Source organism: Electrophorus electricus, chromosome 3 (genome assembly GCF_041902795.1).
Source record: "Electrophorus electricus isolate QZ-2024a chromosome 3, ASM4190279v1, whole genome shotgun sequence".
In the NCBI taxonomy this organism is placed as follows: domain Eukaryota; kingdom Metazoa; phylum Chordata; class Actinopteri; order Gymnotiformes; family Gymnotidae; genus Electrophorus; species Electrophorus electricus.
In genome coordinates this window covers 34,512,478-34,534,039 of record NC_137499.1, presented here as the reverse complement: position 1 = coordinate 34,534,039, position 21,562 = coordinate 34,512,478, and the positions used below count along the sequence as shown (strand labels likewise).

At 38.8% G+C, this 21,562-nt stretch overlaps 3 protein-coding genes across 4 annotated transcripts; 2 read left to right on the top strand and 1 right to left on the bottom strand.

Moving 5' to 3' along the window:
• The first annotated feature begins 402 nt into the window (after nucleotides 1-402).
• On the top strand, nucleotides 403-5,699 carry kctd13 (potassium channel tetramerization domain containing 13). Its single transcript, XM_026997899.3, has 7 exons — nucleotides 403-597; nucleotides 1,542-1,810; nucleotides 2,183-2,352; nucleotides 3,006-3,095; nucleotides 3,253-3,305; nucleotides 3,561-3,756; nucleotides 3,892-5,699. Exons 2-7 carry the CDS (start codon nucleotides 1,579-1,581, stop codon nucleotides 4,141-4,143), a joined length of 993 nt encoding a protein of 330 aa, XP_026853700.2. The 5' UTR covers nucleotides 403-597; nucleotides 1,542-1,578; the 3' UTR covers nucleotides 4,144-5,699.
• A 181-nt stretch (nucleotides 5,700-5,880) lies between these two features.
• On the top strand, nucleotides 5,881-10,522 carry hirip3 (HIRA interacting protein 3). The gene is made up of 9 exons (XM_081711262.1): nucleotides 5,881-6,029; nucleotides 6,240-6,360; nucleotides 6,454-6,616; nucleotides 6,816-6,899; nucleotides 6,953-7,447; nucleotides 7,539-7,708; nucleotides 8,607-8,760; nucleotides 9,727-9,825; nucleotides 10,148-10,522. Exons 1-9 carry the CDS (start codon nucleotides 5,962-5,964, stop codon nucleotides 10,336-10,338), a joined length of 1,545 nt encoding a protein of 514 aa, XP_081567388.1. The 5' UTR covers nucleotides 5,881-5,961; the 3' UTR covers nucleotides 10,339-10,522.
• An 86-nt stretch (nucleotides 10,523-10,608) lies between these two features.
• Nucleotides 10,609-18,071, bottom strand: zgc:123295 (trypsin). 2 transcript variants are annotated; one of them, XM_026997901.3, is made up of 6 exons: nucleotides 17,516-18,064; nucleotides 14,730-14,750; nucleotides 12,528-12,690; nucleotides 12,003-12,265; nucleotides 11,663-11,799; nucleotides 10,609-11,584 (listed from the first exon to the last, which is right to left on the bottom strand). In XM_026997901.3, exons 1-6 carry the CDS (start codon nucleotides 17,574-17,576, stop codon nucleotides 11,309-11,311), a joined length of 921 nt encoding a protein of 306 aa, XP_026853702.2. In that variant the 5' UTR covers nucleotides 17,577-18,064; the 3' UTR covers nucleotides 10,609-11,308. The 2 variants fall into 2 exon arrangements, with proteins under 2 accessions (XP_026853702.2, XP_081567387.1); XM_081711261.1 differs by lacking the exon at nucleotides 14,730-14,750 and having other exon boundaries at nucleotides 17,516-18,071.
• Between the last annotated feature and the right edge of the window lie 3,491 nt (nucleotides 18,072-21,562).

Below are 21,562 nucleotides of genomic sequence, written 5' to 3'. Positions count from 1 at the left end.
GAAGGAAAAAAATGCTTTGGTTTTATATAAAATGTACTTTTATTAACGACTTAAATGACATTTCTGTTTGCACTGACAGTTGTTGCTCTGGCAGCAGTGAACATAAAGTGGTTTAATCTCCTAGGGCTTCAGAAGTACTTTGCCTGCACAACTGATGAAAGACCTCCGTTCAAAATGTCCTGTTTCTCGTTCATTACATTAGACTGCCTTGTTTATTATAGGCTTAATCACATCACAATCGATACGCTGAGTGTTTTGGAGTTAAACAAAACCATGACCTATTTAAATGGATTGCCACAACGGTTAAATTAAATTCTGGTACCATGCAAAGGCGGTACTAAAACACATGACGGATGTGCATTTTGACAAATCACTTTGACTCCACAAGGGGAAGTGCTCAAGAGGAAGCTAGGAACTAGTGGATGAACGCTGGAGATAAAACCACAGAACGGGAAATGATTTGTTGAAAGCTATATGTATATATAGCTATATGTTTTCTATATTCACTTTCGAATATAGTTCACATAAACTGTCGTCTACTGTTTACACTGTATTGTGCACCTTGATTTCAGGAAAGCCAGCCTGCTAAACAGATTGGTGAGAAAACGATTAAGCTAGCTCTCCTGTAATACCATTAATAGAGAATATTAGCCAAAGTGTGAAAGCTAGCCATAAGTTTGTTTTCTAGGGTTGTATCTAGTTGGCTAGCCAGCTATGTAGTCACCAAAAGTGTAGCTATCTGGCGCTTCTTGTGCTGATGTGTTCTTTCGCAATGTTTAACGAGTCTGTGATTGACCTGTTATAGTTAGCTAGCTAGCTAGCTAGTTAGCTATCAGGCGAGAAGCTGACCTAGCTAACGCTAGCCAGCCCCAAATTGAAAGTGTCAAGTTTGTTTCCAACTGTGGTAGTAGCAGGTTAATTAGATAGATGGTTAACCTAGCTTACCAAAAGTGTAGCTGGCTTGTGTTGTGCTGGCGTTTACTTTTGGGATGTCTTCATCAGTAGCGTTAATTGACCTGTTATTTTTTGCTGGTTGGCTATGCTATCAAAAAACAACGGTGGGGATAAGATAATGTAGGTTAGATATCCTATAGCAGATGAAATCTGTCACGTCTTGTCCTCTGCACTGACCTAATTCCTCTAGAATGGGGAGTTGCTCTAATTTTAAATGAAAGTATAGCTAACGCTAACACCAAATAACGAGCCATTAGCTAGCGAAATAGTTTCTTTATATGCGAGGTTACTGATTTGAGCTCTGTATTCCCGAACTTCCATATTGATGTACCATCTAGGAATAGCGCGAGGCTATACATTTGTATTCCTTCTTTCACTGACTTTGAAGTTCTCTGTGGGTATTGTGAATCCTCGTCGTTTATTTATTTATTTTATTGCTTTATGTTTGCCTCAGAATGTTGCTATTGGCTGAGTTCATGCTTAAAGCTGATGAATTCACCACAGACTTCCGGAGTCAGGTATAACGCAGCAGGCACATTACACGACTTCTGCTGACAGATGTACTTTGTGTGCATTTAAATCTCCAGGTAGTGCATTAGAGGATTTAGGCATCTTTTTTTCCTGATGTCTGCTGAAGCCTCCAGTGAAAGTGTGGTGTTGGGGCCCGATCCTGCCCCTTCGGCACCTAGTCATGGAATAGAGGAGAAGGCTGGGAGAGGTCTGGCTGGCAGTAAGTACGTAAAGTTGAATGTGGGTGGCTCCATCCACTACACCACAGTCCAGACACTCAGCAAAGAGGACAGTCTGCTCAAGAGTATGTGTGATGGAAGCGTGGATGTCACCATAGACTCAGAAGGTGAGCATGCATGTGTGCTGGCATTCTAGTGTGTTTGAGACAGTTAATGAACTTGAGAATGTAAATTTTGGAGTAACAACAAAACTTGAATGATAGTACTGCTTTAGAGTTGGTAAAGGTGAAGAAATGTATTTTATAAGTCCAACAATAGCTAAAAAACTGCTTTACAATCACTTGATCCAACCACGCTAAATCAACAAATTTCCCAAACCTTTTCATGCAAGCAGATATGCACCATCTAAACTCTTAAGAATCATGCCCCGAATTAATTATATTTATTGAGATTTGTTGAGTGACGGATGTTTATTATCCTTGGGTAATTGATAATCACCAGTGGAAAATCACCCCCCCCCCCCCCACACACACACACAGGCTGGGTGGTGCTGGACAGGTGTGGGCGCCACTTCCCCCTGGTGCTGAACTTCCTGCGGGATGGGACAGTGCCACTCCCTGAGAGCCAGAGGGAGCTGGAGGAGGTGCTGAAGGAGGCACAGTACTACAGACTGCAGGGGCTAGTCCAGCACTGCCTCACCACCTTACAGGTAACCCCCACTATGTATACAGTGTGTTAGATGAGAGAGTGTTTGTTTTATTTTTATTATTTATTTGTTTGTTTGTTTAATCAAAGCTGGCTTTGTGATTTGCAAACAACCTGTGTTGATATGCATATATGCATTACATGTATGGTATGTATATGTTGTTGATGTAGGATCAGCCATTTTGTATGCACTCCCTCACTGATGAGAAACTCAGGCTGTAATAAACAGTTCAGAGATGGATCTCAGTTAGGATAAACATTTGGAATTGTAGAAATCTATTTATCTTAAATCTGTTTGTGGTGGTGTTTGAAGACCATGTTCATAACCTTTTGCTGAAAGCCAAAATATGCTGTTAGGGCTCCAGTGCCATTTCCATTTTGATTCTTGATTGCTCATGTTTTCAGTGTTTTAGAGAATGTCAAAAATTGTTCAATTTACCATCGATGCAAGCAATGTTATTCTGAAATAATAATAGGTTGAAGTGATGTTTTGATAGTTTAAAGATTCTAGGAATATATGATTTTTTTTGTCTTTTCAAATGGGTGATTACTGATGCTGTAGACTTTTTTCCCCCACTTGTCCCATGCCACTGCATTTGATCAGCACGTTCTAGAATGTTTCTGTCTATGTAAATCTGTTTCTTTTGTGTAATGCAGAAACGCAGTGAGTTCTATGAGGGAGGCTGCCGCATCCCCATGATCACATCTGCTAAAGAGGAGCAGAGGATGATTGCCACCTGCAGGAAGGTGAGAGAAATGGTTTGGTTTGTGTTGTTGTCGTGTTTATGCATTCACACTCATAAAGTGTGGTCATAAAGTAGCATCAATCCATGACTACTTCATGATAATAGAGGGTCAGGTTAATAAGGGAATGGTTTCTAAAACTTGTTTTAATCTATTTCAGCCTGTGGTGAAATTGCAGAATAACAGAGCGAACAATAAGTATTCATACACCAGGTACTTTCAGCACATACATGCACTTTCTAACATGCAGTTTAAAAATGCCTCCAGCTATGAACATGTAACTAAACTAGAGAGAAGAGGCATTTTGTCAGATGTTTTTTAATATCTTATATCACTACAAATGAGTGCAGAAATCTTATATCGTGGCAAGATGGTAAAAGTGGATCTCTTTGTTAAGTTGGTGTTTTGTGTCTGCTGTTGTGTTTGCTACGTTCTCTTTTTTTTCTTTTTCTTTTCTTTTACTCCCAGTAACTCTGATGACAACTTACTGAGGAACATTGAGCTGTTTGATAAGCTAGGCCTGCGCTTTAATGGCAGAGTGCTCTTCATTAAAGACGTGCTTGGGGATGAAATCTGCTGCTGGTCTTTCTATGGTGAAGGGCGCAAGATTGCAGAAGTATGCTGTACCTCCATCGTCTATGCCACCGAAAAGAAACAGACAAAAGTGAGACTGCACACCTGCATGCATTTGGGCAGTTATCTTTAGGTTAATTTATTTCCCTGCTCTTGTTTAAATTTGTCTCTTTTTTTTTTTTCCCTTCTACTTTTTCCTCTGCTGTTATTCATCTTTCACTCCTAGGTTGAGTTTCCAGAAGCTCGCATCTTTGAAGAAACTCTGAATATTTTAATTTATGAGAATGGGCGGGTTTCTGGTTCCGGAAGCATGGCTCTATGGGATTCAAGTGGTGTCTCGTCTCCTAGTGTGGGCCAGTCGGAGGAGAGCGGGGCTGGTGTTGGGGGTGGAGACAGAAGGGTGAGGAGGATCCATGTACGGAGACATATTATGCATGATGAGAGGGGCCATGGACAGCAGACTGTGTATAAGGACTGAAAGTGAGGGATGGCCTAAAGGTACTAGCTATGACTGGAAATTTGTGAATAAATAACATAGTGGGACTTAAAACAAAGCTGGATGGATGAATGGAGTGGAGGTGGGAGTCAGTCTTTGGTATTTCAACACTGCACTGTAGGGTGAGGTGGGAACTTGTACATGCTTAGAAATGATCCCTAAAGAGCCACAGTGTGGTTCTGTTTATTTTGTCTGTTTGTCTGCTTTTATTGTTTTTTTTTTTAATTTATTATCTCTTAATTTATCTTCCAGAATGTTTCATTTTTAAGAATATGGAATATGCTATTGCTATCTATCTTTGTGGCATGGCTGGTGGTCTTTTTGAACAAGATCTTTTGATGCCTAATGGTTAACTGTGATGTTCTTGTATGCAGGTGTGTGTTGAGTGATCCCTGCAGAGAGGTACTTAGAAGCGACTTATATTTGACTGATATGTGTATTCTAGACTCTATGCCATCCTGAACCTGTTTTCCCGAAAGTATACACAGCACAAGTGATCATAAGGTGACTGAGAAATTATTCAAACTGATAGCTGTTCTACACTCGGTAAACATCATTCAGTTAATTAGATCATCTTTCTAAAGATGTGGTACGAATTCACTGGTCATCAAGTAAGGTTTCTGTAAATGCTATTGAGGTTCTTATTTTGGGCCTGTCTGTGGTTCCAACCACCAGCCAGGTATTGCAGATTATTCCAACCAGCTTCTTTTTTCTTTTTTTTTTTAAACATACATGCCGATAGGGTATAAATATCAGCCAGACACCAAGCACACGCCCAGTCAATAACATGAACATGTTTCCTTGTTTGGTAAATGCTGACAAACATAATTATTCAGAGAAGCATCCAGAATATTTTCTCACCAAAGCTGTAGGAAACCGAAAATGGTACTTTCTTTTGTCATTCATGCAGAGGTCTATAAATTCAGGGATAAAAGATGGCATGCAAAATTGCAGATGCTGTTGAGTATCTTCAATAAGAAATTGCCATTTACTTTTTCCAAAGTGGGTATATGAGGGTACTTTTTAATCAATTCTATAGATGTTTACTTTTGTTAATATACAGACATTTACTCTGTTGTACTTTGGTGATAATTCAGAAACTGTTTGTGTCTTAAAAGCTAAAAGGAACATCTGCTATGGAGTCAACATGCACATCAAGTAACAAGGGTTTTGTGACCACAGTCGTATTGACAGGACTGTAGGCAAACAAGTTAATTTATGTGTATATGACATTGACTATTACTGATAACATGGATGGCCAACTGTTAGTCTGCTAATCTGTCACACTGCTATAATTAGGATTTATAATAACTGTTGCACTTGATCACTGTCATTTCGTTAGTCTTATAAAAATCGTTTTTACTGACCAATAAAACACCAATGTAATTCTCAAAGGTTCAAAATACATTATTAATCTGCAGTATTATCAAATATTTTACACCACTTTTAAGGTATGTTGGAAGTTAATATTTCTGGTATTAAGATGTCCAAAATATATATTGCTTAAACATGTTCATTAATAAAATGCTTTTTACTAATTTCTCTTTGTGAACCTTGGTTTTATGCTGCTTGTCTGATAGAATCTATTGGTGGAAGTAGGCTTCCATATAAGCAAACCCGTACTGGGGGAAGACTCTTAATGGGGTTTTTCATAAATGGGGTCATAAAAAAGAAAAATTGATTTCCGACATGTACGTGATGACGCAATACGACGTACACGGGACCGACAGAGCGCGCCAAACAAGTGTACACGGACAACGACGTTTTACTTAACTGCAAGGGCAACTGAAAACGTTGACTATGGTTTCAGAAAAGGCGGATATTCGCAAGTTCGTATTCAGAGAACTTCACCATTGTTCGGATCTCAGGTAAACAGCTGTTTGTGCTGTTAGAAAGTTGCTTGCAAGTGTTTGCTAGCTAGCTAACCAAGTAGCCAGTTGCCTAGCTGTCCTAGGTTAGCTGTCTAGCTAAAACAGCTCGTCGTTTTAAACTGGTGATGCTTTTATATCCTAGCTATACAATTTGCTTTGAAATCTAATGGTGAGACTGCACATAACTCGATTTGTTGTTATCTTTAGTACGTTAACGCTAGGTATACTACGAAGAAGATATCTGGAGCATGTTGGCAGGGAAACCCTCAGCGTGGAACACAAACAGTTACTCAAGCAAATTGTAGAAGAGGAACTTTTGAAAATGCAGGTGCAGTGCAGCGGCATGCTGTTGCAGTTAGATCTGTTCCGTTGAATAATTTGTTTAATAAAGTAATTGTTTAATCATTTGCGTTTTGTCCAGGAAAACAGCGGCGATGAATCTTTGGTCATGAGGGCAAACCCATCACAGAAACAGAACAAACGGAAGAGACAGGAGGATAACGATGAAGGGGAAAAAGATGGGCAAAGTGAAGACGACGTGGTGGACAGAAAAAAGAAATCACGTTTTGAGTTAGTTCCTCCAGGTGACAGGACCATGCTATTAATTTGCTGTTACTTTTTTGTTGTTTTGTTTCCATATAGGTATCTGAAATCTCTGAGCTAGCTTGGAGCTCAATACCTCCAACATGCCCATTCCTTCAACAAAGTGTGCTGCAAAAATAATGCTCAGCACTCCACCTTGGATTTTTCAACATATGTGTAATATCACTGTCTGTGTATCAGATTCCCCTGATTCAGGAATAGAGAAAGCTGCACATGAGGAACCACTGAAAGAAGAAGACGACGACGAGGATGATGATGATGATGATGATGATGATGATGATGAAGAAATGGACATGATGGAGAGAGTGACAAAGAACAGACAGAAAAGGTGGAAATGAAGACGAAAGCACAGCATACTGTGAGGGGGAACAGGAAGGGCAGAATGAGCTCAGAAAGTGAGGAGGACAAGAAACCAAGGCAGAGCAGGAAGGTCATGGACAGGGAAGAAGAGGAGCTCGACAGCCTTGAAGATTCGGGTGAAGAGGAAAAAAAACAGCAGGAAGCAAAATCCAGAGACCAAAGGAGAAAGAAAAGGGTGAGCTCAGGCAGCGAGGGAAAGGCATACGGCAAGCAGACAGGAAAGATAAAGGCTCAGAAGGGCAAAAGAGAAGAGAATGTAAAAGAGCCAAATTCCCCTGAGAGTGAGGCTGTGCGAAAGGTGCAGAAGGAAGTTTTTGGGAGTAGTTCAGAAAGTGAGGAAGAACATGAGGGAACGAAAGCAAAGGGGAAAGAGAGCAATGATGGAGAGAGCGATGAAGAAATGATCAACAAGAAAGACAGTGATAATGTGTCCTCTGATGAAGAACTGAAAGGTAAGGAAATGTCTTTCCAACTTGAAAGCAGTTGTGTGGTGTTAGTGTCATCCCTCCTGTGTTGTACCTCCATATCTGTTCCCACTTGAAGGAAAAGTGAGGGATGAAGACAAGGACTCCCAGTCAGACTCCTCATCTCTGCCCTCGCTGGAGGAGGAAGAAGAGCTGAATAAGAAGCCTAAACAGGAAGAGAAGAAGAAGAAGCGTGGATCAGAGAGAAAGAATACTGACGAGAGTGAGAGCAGCGCCAAAGGAGGGAAGGTGAGATTACTGCAGCTGCCGGCTCCCTTTCAGCTGTCAGAAACGGGCCATGTATCACCAGAGAAGCAGCTTCTGTCTTAAGTCCATGATTGGATAAGTTGTCTGGGGTAGACCAAAGGGGACATGAACCTGATATTTTCAGTCCTAAAACCAAAATTACATGTTATACATTGTGAAATAATAATTTAAAAAAAACAACAATTGTATAGCACTTTAGAAAGCTGCAAATATATTTTTTTTAAATTCCTTTTGAAATGGCTGCTTGTTGGAACGCCTCAGGTTTTCAGAGAATTCCAGAGCTAGAGGCCATATTAACTGAAGGTCCTCTGCTTTTCGCCTGTTTCTTAGTGCAGTGAAACCTACCCGTGTTCAAATGAGAGTGGCTCTCTTGTGGAGAATCTTCATAGTAACCAAGCTGACCTGCTGCTGGGTTTTGGCATGACCAGCAAATTGCTGTTTGAAGTATAAATATCTCGGTGGTAAATGAGAAAAGGTCGATTGTACGAGTCATTTCCTCCTCATTGGTAAAGTGTACATAAACGCAGAATGCAAGGAAATCCATGTTTTCTATTTATTTTTAATCTGTGTCTTAGAGTTTTAGATGCAATGGAAAAAGCAGATAAAATTTCAGACCTATACTTCAGAATATTTTGTAAGATAGCAGGACCTTGGAAACCGGTATTTATTTTAGCAGGGAGCCACAGATCAGGCAAACTACCCTCAAGAGATTTATAGCTGTTTTCGATGCTGTTGCGTTAACAACAGACTTGGTTAGATACAGAATACATTCGTTTTTCTTTGAAACGCATGCATACATACCTAGTGAGCAAAACCATTTGGCAGTATTTATGGATTATAAAGTCAGTTTGCATATTTAACATGTTAACCACCACACCAGCTGGGTGAGGAGAACAAAGCTGTGTCGAGGCTTAAGCATTACATCGCCCTCTGTGGTGTACGACGGAACTACAAGAAGCTATTGGAAGGCTGCCGCTCGGTGAAGGCCAAGGTGGCCGTGCTGAAGAAGGAACTGGAAGAGCTGGGAGTGGAAGGTCAGTGGTGTGTGGAGGGAGTTTCACAAGAGTGGCTATTTAGCTTATTACTCCAATGACGTTGGCTGGCTACGTCTGAAGGGAATAAGGTGTGGTAACGGGAAGACTAGTGTAATATGATATTATCACCAGTGTCTTGTCCTTCTGTTTTCACTTGCTCTCCTCAGTTTAGCCACCCATTTTTCTTTGTCTGCATTACTCATTTAAACACAAACCCAACAGCTGCCTAAAGCAGGGGTCTTATCGCTTTTCCCGTAATCTTTCATCAAAATTAAATTCTCTTTTGCCGACTACATTTTCTGTTTTTGTTTATGTCTAAGGCTGAGCAGACATGGAAAAATGTTTACCAATATTGTCTTGTTTTCACAAGCCACCTTATTTCTGGCTTTTTTTCCAGTAAATCTTGCACAGGAAAAACTTGCATGCAGTATGGTAGGGCCAGTTTGATGATTGAACGAAACCGTGCAAACACAGTACCCTCATTATAGCCAAGTATGAGACTCGTTGGCTACAGAGACTTTTCAGGTGACTACGCAGAATTGGGATCTTAACTCGGCTAGCTGTGTGCATGCGTTAGAGAACATGGCTTATAAACCTGTTATGCGTTACAGAAGGAAAGTGCGTTTCTATTTCACAAGGCTAATGTTCACTTGCTAAACACCTATGCGGTACCTGGGCAGAATGACATTTTTTAAATAAAGCACCATGTCCAGCATGTCTTTTCTACTATAACCGGGTCCTATACTGATTTTGTTCCTATATCGTTGCATAATACACACACACACACACACACACACACACACACAACACACACACAGCCTTCCACAGGTCAGCTAAATCTGATGAGTAGCCAGCCACCGCCCTCTAGGCTAACCCAACCCCTGCATTCCCCCAACCTTCAATCTTCAAACGTAGCTGGCTGATTGCTTTAAAACAAGTGTATGTTTCTGTACCTTTGTCCTGCAGGTCAGCCATCCATAGAGAAGTGTAAGAAAGCAAGACTGAAGAGAGAAGAAGCTCAGGAGCTAGCAGAGCTGGATGTTGGCAACATTATCACCACTCAGGGTATTGTCGTGAATATGTCTCCTCAATCCAGCCCAAGACACACAACACTTGCAATTTTAATATATTTTATAGTATGTTTTTAATTGGACTTTGGAAACCTTTTTCATGGACTAACATTAAGATATGTCTAGAAGTCCATTACTAATCAGACAGTTAGCTGTACTGTACATATAGTATGGAAGCAAAGATTGGTGTGGGAAGGGCCTCATGACAGTTTCATTCACCCTGATCCTAATGTTCACCTGGTAATCACTAAAGATGGTTGATTCTGTGTCTAAACTGGCAGACTCTCTCTTTAATCAGTCCCCCTCATTCCCTCCAGGCCGTCCCAAGCGCAGAGCCGCAGCGTCGTGGCTGCTCCCTGGGGGCAGTTCTCCTCCACCTTCAGCCTTCAAACGTGCGGTGAACTCTGACTCTGACAGTGAAAACGGCTCTACAGGCAGGGTGCGCAAGAGGACAACAGACTGGAGCAACCTGAAGGGTGTAATCAGTGACGATGCAGACAGCGACTAAGCAACAGGAGCCTATGTGATGTGTGTACAAAGTGTTTATAATTTTTGTGTTTCATACAAGTTGTTTTCCTTTGTTGGTGTTTTTCATATTTCATGTTTTCATACATTTTTAGATTTATTTGCTGTGCAACCTACCATGGTCCTCTCTGTAGGTAAAGTGTAATAATAAATCATTTTGTATTTTCCTCTCCCTTTTATTTATTATAAGATATACATTACACATTCAATTCCCAACAATCAGTAAAAGTTGCAGTGAAGAGTTTAGTTCCACGTTAAACTAGTCATTTTTCATCTGTATTTTCTTTACATTGTATGTTTATTTAAGGGACAGGGTTCTATTGCTTTGGTTTAGGTGAGCAAACACAAGGTCCAGTAAGCAAATAAAAAGTAATGGCTCACTTATATGAGCAGGGGGTGCATGCCATTTAAGATATTGCACTGTTGATCCCAGCTGAGTGCATTTCTCCAATGTTTGAGTGTAGGTGCATATCGTCTTCTGTTCCTGCTAACTCCTGCTGAAAGATTGTTCCAAACTGAACCGGTCTTGCTTCTTGCTAATGTAACTAATGTAGCCCCACAGGCTTAATGTGCCCTTGTATGTTCTTAGGTTTCCATATTTGTCTAATTAAAAATAATCTCTTCATAAGTCACCATCCAACTACTCCCACAGTGGATTATTATTATTTTTTTTTTTATTATGGTGCAGGAACAGGTCAAAAAAAAGTAATGTGTTAAGGAGGAATTTATAATTGTAATAATCACCGTCCGTGTAACAAAGTACTACAACACAAATTGGCATTTAAAAATATAGAATCTGAGGTAACAACAAAACGGAAGGAAAAACAAAGTCCTTATAAAAGCATAAACATGTAGGCTCAATATCTACAACTGATGACCCTAAACTATAAAAGTTTTTGGTCTTTCATCAAGACTTACACAAAGTAAAATGCATATATATGTGTGTGTCGGGTTCAGGTAGAGAAGAATAAAATGAAAGTCATGGCCAAGACCGAAAGGGCCAGAGACAAAGAGAAAAGACTGGCAGAGCCAGTGCTGTTGCTTGATGAGAATACAATGAATCCGGTTTGGTTGCTGCTGATCTGAGAGTCGATCCAGCTTTGGTACTGAGACACCCTGGTGTACACTCCAGGGAAGTTAGGCCAAGCACAGCCATAGCCAAAGCTCACAATGCCACCCTGAATCCAGAAAGAGCCCTGTTTGACAACCAGCGGACCTCCAGAGTCACCCTGCATGGACAAAAAGATGTCAGCTTTTGGCCACAGCACAGTGCAGCATGACCTGAAGGTGATGGGTGGACGATCTACCTGGCATGCATCCTTTCCTCCCTGAGCAAGCCCAGCACACATCATATTACTTGTGATGCTGTAAGAATTTGCGCAGTCACTGTTGCTGACTACTGGCACCTCCACCTGCTGTAAGGTCTGGGGGTATGTCAGGCTTACTGTGGAGAGCCATGGTTGACGATTACAGAGACATTTCCACATGAAAGTACCAGTTATGCTAATCACATTTCATAAAACCCAACAGCAAATGAAACATTTGCCAATATTTTAAGTGCTCCTCCCCTACCCCTCTAAATCAACATGCCATGCTGAGATGAACAAGCAAACAAAACATGAAGTCCCCTGGTTGTGGTGCACTCACCTTCTGAAGCAGTATTTCCCCAACCAGTGACCCAGACATAAGTGCCAGCGGGAAAAGAGCTGCCAGCTGCTGCCAGGCACACAGGCATGATGTAGTCACTAAACGTCACTGAGGAGGAGAGCTGGAGAAGTGCGATGTCATTGTCGTTGGTGTTGGAGTTGTAGTCTGGGTGGGTGATGATTCTGCTAACTTGAAAGGCCTGCATATTTGGGTTTGTGTCCTGCAGACTTTGCATTCCCAGATATACTGTGACATATACAATGCTAAAAAAAAAAAAAAAATGAAAGTAGGAACAATCAGGTCAAAGTAAATATCACTAATATTACTTTAACCGGCTATCCACCACCCAACATCACGTAATGCTGTACAGTATGTAATAAAATACATCAGTCTCACATTACTGAAGTTAAGTTTGGTTTATTTGTCACATACATAGTCATACACAGTATAACTCGCAGTGAAATGGTTGAAGTAGAGTTCATTCAGATTTTTGTTTGGCTTTAATTGGTTTATTTATACCCCTACGTTTGGAAACAGTGGGAAGCTGTCAAAATCCAATTCTGATTGATGAGGCTCCCGCCGCAGAAATGATTCCCATTGGTCTGGAGGCTGGCCTGCCAAGGCCAGGAGCCAGGATCAGAATTATTCCCTCCCACGATCCTGGTGTTGAGGGGAGCTTCACCACACACTGACAAAAAAAAGGTCACAGAAGCCATTTGCTGACTGAACAGTGTCAAAGAAACCAGATCTTATGTGAAATAGACTATTTCCAATTCTGACTTATCAGTAAGGAGCTTTTTTTATACACAATAGCAACAACATTGATGCAGTGAATAAATTAATGCTTAATGATTAAACCATGGCATATGTGCATGTGCAAGTGTATGAAACCATTTATGTGCAGCTGCTTGTTGTTTGCATAAGTGTGGTCTGGCTGGGACAGACTCATCCTAGACTATTGCTATGATTGTTTGCATATTATTATTATTATTATCATCATCATCAACAACACATTTTACAGAGGTGGACAGTGTTTCTACACAGAGTCATTGAGAAGGCTTTATTATTATTATTATTATTATTATTATTATTATTATATAATAATAATAATAATAATAATAATAATAATAATAAATAATGGTTAGTTTCCTAAGCAATTGTTTGAGAACACCTTGGCAACATCAGGGAGACATCAACACTTCTTACTATCTGCCAGTGTGATGGGGCTGTGTTTTGTCTGCCGATCAGCCAGACAGCACACACACACAGCTAGCAGAGTAATTAGCTTAGAGAATCTATCTAGAAGATGGATGGTCTCTTGTAGAATGAGTAAGTAATTTGTGAAATTAATCCTTTAGTACCAATTGTAACTATAGGAGAGGTGAACTAACCAGGAATAAAAAGTTCATGATTCTCTAAAACCAAATTTTGGGCCAATGGAAAATTGTATCAAAAGCCTTATCTGCATGAAATGAGTTTATAACATTGGGAAACTGAGTAACACCATTTGAATAGTCTGCATGTATATGTGAAACCAGTTTGATCAGGAAGAATTGTAGGATGGTCATTATGATGGCTATTGATATTTTGCTGACACTTTTCCAAAGCAACCGACAATTATGACTTAATACAACTTGAACAATTTAGAGTTAACGGCACAGGGGTCCAACAATGACAACTTGGTGGTGGTGGGGCTTGAACTGACAACCTTCTGATTACTCATCAAGTACCTTAACCACTGAGCTTCCACTTTTATAGTTATAATTGTTATGATAGCAAATGTCTTGGACAACTTTCCATGTTAAGCAGATGGTAAGATAGGACTAAATTCTGAACTTGAAATGCTGGTATTAATGGTATTCCAATAGTACAGAATGTATTGTAGAACTCAGTAACTATGCCATCAAGTAAAATTCTTCTGGCATCATTATCCCTTGGTACATTTACCTGATCTTTATTTAAACAGGTATTTTCTAAACACGGATCATGTTCTCATGTTCATGGAGAAAAAAAACAATTCTTTAAAGGTTGGTATTCATTTCCAGTGTGGTGTTTGGGCTCCCCTACCAAATCCTTAATACATTTACATTATTTAGCTGACACTTTTATCCAAAGTGACTTACAATTATGACTGAGTACAACTTCAACAATTGAGAAGTTAAGGGCCTTGATCAGGGGACCAACAGTGGCAACTTGGCAGTGGTGGGGATTGATCCCACAACCTTCCAATTACAAGTCAAGTACCACTGAGCTACCACTACCACTTTTACTTAATAGCAGGGAAGTGGTGTTTATTTAATTTCCTTGGCTATAATGATCAGGTTCCACTGGTCCTTCATGAAACTGTTTTTTCTTGTTTGAAGCATGCAACACTGACTACTCTATACCAGAAAATTATAATGTTTATCACATCTGTACTCTTTCTAAACATATCCTGTGTCTGAGACATTGCTTGAAAGATGCATTTTATAAAACACACAAAATCAATTCAAAAGCAGCATAGGTAATTGAGCTTGTTGCATCAGAAACTTTACTGCAAAATTGACTCAAATAATTAACAACTTTTACTTCAAGCTAAAACCGATCTAAAAAAGGGTTACTCTTAAACCAGTTCAAGGTCACATTAAATTGAACTAGCGCAGAAATCTATGAATCTGCTTATAGCAGATTCATGTCACTATGTGACATTTGTGTGTCTGTATTTGTGCCTGAGGGTTGACAACTTACCATCTAACTGGGAGAGTGAGCCTATGAAGGAATGGAAAATCAATTATTCAATTATTCAAAATCAATTAAAAAAAATAAAATAAAATAAAAATTATTCAGTGCTTTCTAAAATGGTAACATTAAAAAAAATGCAGCAGAGAGAAAACAACTTGAAGACCATGCATGTCATCTTGCACAGAAACCTAACTGCACATGTAAATACTGATTCCATCAATTTATGATTTAAAGCAGATTTATGAAGGCTCTCTCACCAGCATACCATCTGAACACCAAGAATGGCATTGTTTCAGTGAAGATATTTGGTGAAAATATGAATGGTTATGATAAATCAGCATAATATTTGGCTAAGTTATATACTATGACACATACAGTAGCCTAGGTTGAGAAATCTGTTTGTGTGTTTTAGACTCTGAAATGAATCAAATAATTCTTAAGACAAAACTAAGGCTTTGACTTGAACTGTGAAGGAGAGTCAGAAAACTATCAACACTGAAAAAATTAAGTAAGGTCAAATTAAAATTCTAAAAAGGTACTCATAAAACCATTTAAATGGAAATAAACTCAAGTTGAACTTATTGCGGGGAAGAAGTAGTTTTGTAATAAGCTCAAGTTACTTAAATTTATGTATGAAAGAATGAAAATATACTGCATTTTATAATGTTTAATCTACAACTAATAGTATTAGTTTAAAGACACTGCTCTTTGAATGTTTGTAAATACTAGTAACACCTTCTCTAAGCACAGGTAACATGCTCTTTGTTTCAATTTGACAACACATACAGAACAGATAAAATATGGGTAAATATGAACAGAAACAAGCTGCTACAATTATTTTATAATTATATTTTTGAACAATTGAAAAGATATTAGATCTCATATCAAAAGAAAAATTGAAGAAGAAATACTCGGATATTTAAGGGACAAGCAAAATATTTAAAAAAAACAGGAGGCCATGAGTCCTGTTTCCATGAAGGGAACTGATGCATCTACAACACAGCATGAGATCACAAGGGCATGTCTAAAGACATTCAGCATTTTATGTTGCACCAAAGAAGCGTCACAGCAAAGAAGAAGTACTTGTGCATAATGTGCAAGCATAATATTTCTTAAATAACCCAAATGGTAGTGTTTCTCAGTCCAGTCCTTGGGTCCCATCAGATTGTCTATTTATTTATTTATTTATTTTGCTTTATTACAGTTCCCAACACACAAAAAAATCAAACTACTAAGAACAATGAATATCTAGTGTGCTGAGAGCTAGGCTAAACAAAGGTGTCTCTCATGGATTGTGAGGACAAGGTTGAGAAACAATGGAAATATTTACTCAAGTGTTTGTTGAAAGATGTGTGATATTACCCAAATTTTACATCTAGCAATAAAGAACAATTTATTTCAGCTTAGTTGTATTTTAAGACAATTTTTTAAAATCATAGTATTTTACCAAACATGTTCCAAGTAGTTCAGCTGGATCAGAAACCATTATTCTAGGATTGTTATTTTGTGGTGTCAATGTCAGTTATCTTAAGACAATCACGCAAAACCGATTTTTAAATTTTACTTTGAGAAGTTGCATCACTGTGGCAAATTTATCAGTAAATGTTTCAGAAAATATTCTGAATGTAAAACGATATAACGTTCTCATATACACAAGACACTTTCTTTTGAGCATACGGACACTAATATTTTTTGCTGCTAATGACTACGCTACTACAGTCTACACTATTACACAATACAAAATAATTGTTAGCTAGTTTGTTCAGTTGCATCAGTTACAGTGCCCGAAATAATTGTTACCATTGATTTTTGCTTAGGGTGTTGTATATCCAAGTATATGTCTATTTGTAAATTTATTCTTTTGTCCACTGCTTTACTATGTTAAATTGTTCTAGAGAAACCATTTGTTCTTCAGCAATCACAACACCGAAAAGACAAAAAAGCCGGACTTAACTGGACACATTGGATAGCAAAGCTTATTGTATTTGTACCTCAGTCGTCTGCCATCGACCAATCATAGCTGTTTCTGGTGTTACGTCAACATCAGAAACAACTGTGATTGGTCGAGTAAGTTTCTGCCCCCTGCGAAAATTCGCAAAAATTGAACAGAGAACGAAAAATAATACCGCATTTTCGCCGTCCGGAAAATCGTGTTTGGAGTGCAAAAAGCCACCTGTTAAGCGGATCAAATCGCGTTCAGTGTTTAACGGTCTTTATTCTGTAACTTCACGGACTATCTAACAATATATTAATTAGCCAACTCCGCAACGCCTCTGACACACTGAGCAGCACGGAAAACCATTAAATTGAGGTTATTGATTTTGGAAAATATTGTGAAAATTCAGTTTTCATGGCTGAAGACACCCTAAAAGGGTACAGAACCGCCTCATGAGTTAAATTTTTTATTATAGTAATGCAGCCAACAAACATCCAACTAACGTTTGTTAGCTCACTCCCTGTGGATCTTGGGGTCTTGGGGTCTTTTAAGCAGACTTTACAGTTTCTAGCCCTGAAACGGCAGGTAATGTTGTGGGACTAATATAAACTGTTAGGGGAAATTTCGCATGGGAATGATTTAAAAACAAAAGCTTAAAGCTGATGCTTGGCAAAACTAGGAAAGAAACGAAAGCACCTGCGCTCTATTTGAACGTGTCCCGAGGGCTTTATTTCAAATAACACACAGGGACTTAATTTCGAAAATAATCAGCAATATATTCGTCCGGACGAAGACATTCCTCACATCGCGTTCTAAACCGTTTGCCTTGGTGACTCAAACTTTCCCTTGGACCTACCTTTGACATTCAGGAGCAGAGCAAATGCGACACACAGTACTTTCCATGAATTAATCTGCATGCTCTCGTCTCTTCACCGTCTTGCTTCGAGTCCCCTTCAGCTGCAGATTAAAACACCAGCTGGAGGAGGTTAATGGTTGTTATTTCACTAACCTAGATCTCTTTTTGTTGACGTTTCTTCATTTCAGTTTGGTTACATGTACTCTATCTCCTCCTCCTCTCTATGCTTTATCTTCTCACGCTGACAGGGGCCTTTGACAATGGTCGACTGACAATCATAGGGGAAGGTGATATTGTTTGTCATGTCAGCATGAAAAGTCTTAAACTGAATGAATCTTCCATAAGATCAGTGTAAGACAAGAAGTTTGCTTTAAAAAAAAAGTGTGTTATTTTAAATTAATTAAATGAGTCAATTTATTGTGAATAAGAAAAAATGCTTGGAATACCATTTCTGAGGCAACATATCAATAATACAATAGCATTGAAATAGGCAACATGCCTCAAATAACCTTCTTATTTAGAACCATATTAGGTTTTTATTTTCCTCTGGGCTGCTGATCAAAGTTCATAGCTTGTTGTGATGTGGATTCTTGTATTGTGTGAGTATATATATATATATATATATATATATATATATATATATATATATATATATATATATAATGTAAGCATATGTAAAGGTGCCCTTGAAATGTAAATAACAATAACAAGGATGAGTGCTTGATGTCATTGTAATGTTGACTAGCCCTTGTTTTTAGTCTCTACTGGCAAAACCAGCATTTTAAGTAAACATTTCTTTGGGTGTGTCTCGTCCTAAACCATACGAGGAAGGACTCATCTGCACTTCCATCTCTGCTGCTTTCATTTGCTGATTCAATCTTCAGTTTTGATATAATAAATGGGGAAGATTATTTACTTTGTGAATCTCATTACAATTACTTTACAATTACATTACAATTTGTGGAGTGATGGAACCTTCTACTCGCTGCATCTGACATCTTTATTTGAATATTCAAGATATCTTAGCATGTTTTCAACAGAAACAGCCCTCATAGCAGTGACAGAGAAATTTCATGCTGCAAAAGCTGCCAAACTATCCTCTGTCTTGATTCTTCTGTACCTTTCAGCAGCCTCTGACACAGTAAACTACAACATTCTCTTTTCTGTACTCTCCAGCCTTGGTGTGACTGGCCCTGCATGGAAATGGTTTCAGTCCTATCTGGAAGGATGGTCCTCCCAGGTAACATGGAGAGGATCCACATCCAAACCATGTAGACTCTCCGTCAGTGTTCCACAAGGCTCAGTATTAGGCCCTCTTCTCTTCTCTTTGTGTACTCTTTCTCTTGGTGATGTAATATCTTCTCATGGTTTCTCCTATCACTGCTATTCTGATGACATGGAATTCATTCTCTTCCCCACCCTCCGACACGCAGGTTTCCAGACATATCTCAGCATGCTTGAGTGACATTACGTCATGGATGACAGCCCACCACTTAAGCTAAATCCCAGTAAAACCAGGCTTCTGTACATCCCAGGAACTCCCAGCCCTTACCATGACTTCACAGTTTTCTACAAGAACTCCATGGTACCAACATCTGAAGCTGTTTGTAGCCTGGGCATAACTTCGGACAATCAGTTGTCATTCTCAACTCATGTTTCAAATCTGACCCAGTTTTGCACATTTCTCCTTTGTAACATATTAAGTATTTGGCCCTTTCTATTGCAGGAAGCTGCCTAGGTACTTGTGCAGTCTCTTGTAATTCCAAAGCTACACTACTGCAACTCGCTACTTGCTGGCCATCTGACCGCTACAACTTCTCCAGAATGCAGCAGCACGACTGGTCTTCAATCTTCCGAAGTTCACCCGTGTCACTCCACTGCTGCGCTACCCTTCATTGGCTTCCAGTAGCTGCCTGCATCAGATTTAAAACCTTGAGGTTGTCTACAAAGCCAAAAATAGACCTCCATACATGATGTCAATGGTCAAAACCTGATCCATACCTCAAGTACTTTGAACCTCAATTACAGCTCGACTTGAAATACCATGCTTCATTTCTCATGGAAAACAAGAATTGAGACTATTCTCTGTTCTGTCTCCCAGATAGTGGAACAAACTTCCACTGGTTGTCCAGACAGCAGAGTCCCTTGTAGTCTTCAAACGCAGTCTGAATATTTATCTGTTTGTGTAATATTAAGAATGACCATTGATCCTGCACCTGTTGAGTAACAGAAACTCTAGCATGTGTAGTTTGATATTGTTTATCACACTTATTGCCTAAAACAGAGTTTTTATGTGTTTTATATTTCTAGGTATCAGCATTGATCCCTGTATTTCAGCAGCATTCTAATTCAATGGTATCTTGGACTCTAACCTACTGTGCTGGCTAGGATGCATTTTATGAGTAAATGACAAAGCCAAAATGCTGTAAATGTAAATGGTCTTTGTGTGTGTGTGTGTGTGTGTGTGTGTGTGTGTGTGTTTGTAAGACTGCTTCCCTTTTGTGATTTGTGATTTCTAAATGGATTTGTAAATTGTACTGAGATTTGTGATTTTTATTGTGATTTGTAAATTGTGATTTCTAAATCAACAGAACACAAACATGTATTGAAGAAAAGTACATTCAGTTAAATAAATAAAGAATTTCTGCAGCATAAAGGTTTCAAGCAAGCAGAACAATGCCACAATGACGTTTTCAGTAATCAGGTAGAGTAAAGGCTAAATCAATAAATAATGTAGGCCTATAGCCTGTTACTGATACAGAGATTTTCAAATTTGCTTATTTCACATGTCTTTACATAGTTTAAATTTCCTTTCATTTAGATTAAGAAAATTAAAGTCCAGTTAACTTTTGTCGTGAAGGGAAGATGAGGTGACGTCAAGTGAGTGGGAGTGGGAAAGAAAGGAGTGGGAACTGGAAAGGCATGTTGTAGCTCGCGCGCATTTTAGGAAGTTAGAGCAGTATTTTCTTTCACTCCAACATCACAAGGTATCGACTCGTAATACAACTACAAGGTTGCACTCGATTAACAGTTGTTAAACAATCTACTAACGTGCAGTCAGTAAAAAACAAGGTTGAAATTTGCTGAAAATGTTCGGAAAGACAAAGTTTATTATGGAGCGCACAATGTTGGACAAGCTAATTCAACCTGTTCTACAACAAACATAACTGCAAGCACTGAGTACCCTCTAGTGGCATATTGACCTTTTCCCAACGTCCTCAATGTCTTGTCTATCAAAATAATATATTATGTCCTATATTATGTTTAATTAAGATTATTGAATAGAGATACTTACATTTACTTACTGTGATTCACAGTGGATATCATAGTGTTCAACAAATGGTTGCTGGGCCTATGTCTGAATTGTCATGTTCCTCTGGAAACCTTCACTGCAATTTTGACTATATCTAAATATATATACTTTTATAAAGTACACTACAGTTACTCACCTCAGATAGAGACATAGAGAGATTCAAAATTCTAGTGAAGTACACAACATTTCCAGACAAACAGGTTTAGATGTGAGAGAAACAGACTACACTAAAATAATTGGCACAAAAGGATCAGTTGTAATCACTCATTCCACCCCATGCATTACTCTATTGTATTTACTGCAAGAGATCTTTACATGGGAGAAATCAAGAGGTGGCTTTTGTGGAAACAAACAAACAAACATATATGGAAGGGTGAAAAAGGATTAATTTTATTTATTTTTAAAATTTTGATATCAGAATATTTTTGAACTTTATAAGAGGATGTGGTCCTGAAATTTAAAAAAGAATTAAGTATTTCACTTAGAGTAACAAACTATGATTACATTAGACCTATTAAGTGGGCCTAAAATAGGTTATATGCATATCCATTACTTAGTAAGATTTATACAGAGCGTAATATAGGCGTAATTTTGTTATTTCCACAAACTGTGCTAAATAGCAATGCGGTCACAAAACCCCTCTAAGTTAACCATTATTTCGTCTTCTGGTCAATTACTACTACGACTACTGTCGTGTAGGCTATTATGACGACCGCGAGTTTCCCCACAACATT

Bases quoted from the DNA above. Each gene is read 5' to 3' on its own strand.
- kctd13 (XM_026997899.3), top strand. From the start codon at position 1,579: ATGTCTGCTGAAGCCTCCAGTGAAAGTGTGGTGTTGGGGCCCGATCCT. The intron at 1,811-2,182 runs GTGAGCATGCAT...ACACACACACAG, and splicing joins TGTCACCATAGACTCAGAAG to GCTGGGTGGTGCTGGACAGG. The intron at 3,096-3,252 runs GTGAGAGAAATG...AATCTATTTCAG, and splicing joins TGATTGCCACCTGCAGGAAG to CCTGTGGTGAAATTGCAGAA.
- hirip3 (XM_081711262.1), top strand. From the start codon at position 5,962: ATGGTTTCAGAAAAGGCGGATATTCGCAAGTTCGTATTCAGAGAACTT. The intron at 6,617-6,815 runs GTGACAGGACCA...TCTGTGTATCAG, and splicing joins TTTTGAGTTAGTTCCTCCAG to ATTCCCCTGATTCAGGAATA. The intron at 6,900-6,952 runs ATGATGATGATG...GTGACAAAGAAC, and splicing joins CGAGGATGATGATGATGATG to AGACAGAAAAGGTGGAAATG.
- zgc:123295 (XM_026997901.3), bottom strand. From the start codon at position 17,576: ATGCAGATTAATTCATGGAAAGTACTGTGTGTCGCATTTGCTCTGCTC. The intron at 11,800-12,002 runs GTGAGTGCACCA...GGCTCTCCACAG, and splicing joins GGGAAATACTGCTTCAGAAG to TAAGCCTGACATACCCCCAG. The intron at 11,585-11,662 runs GTAGATCGTCCA...TTGTCCATGCAG, and splicing joins GAGGAAAGGATGCATGCCAG to GGTGACTCTGGAGGTCCGCT.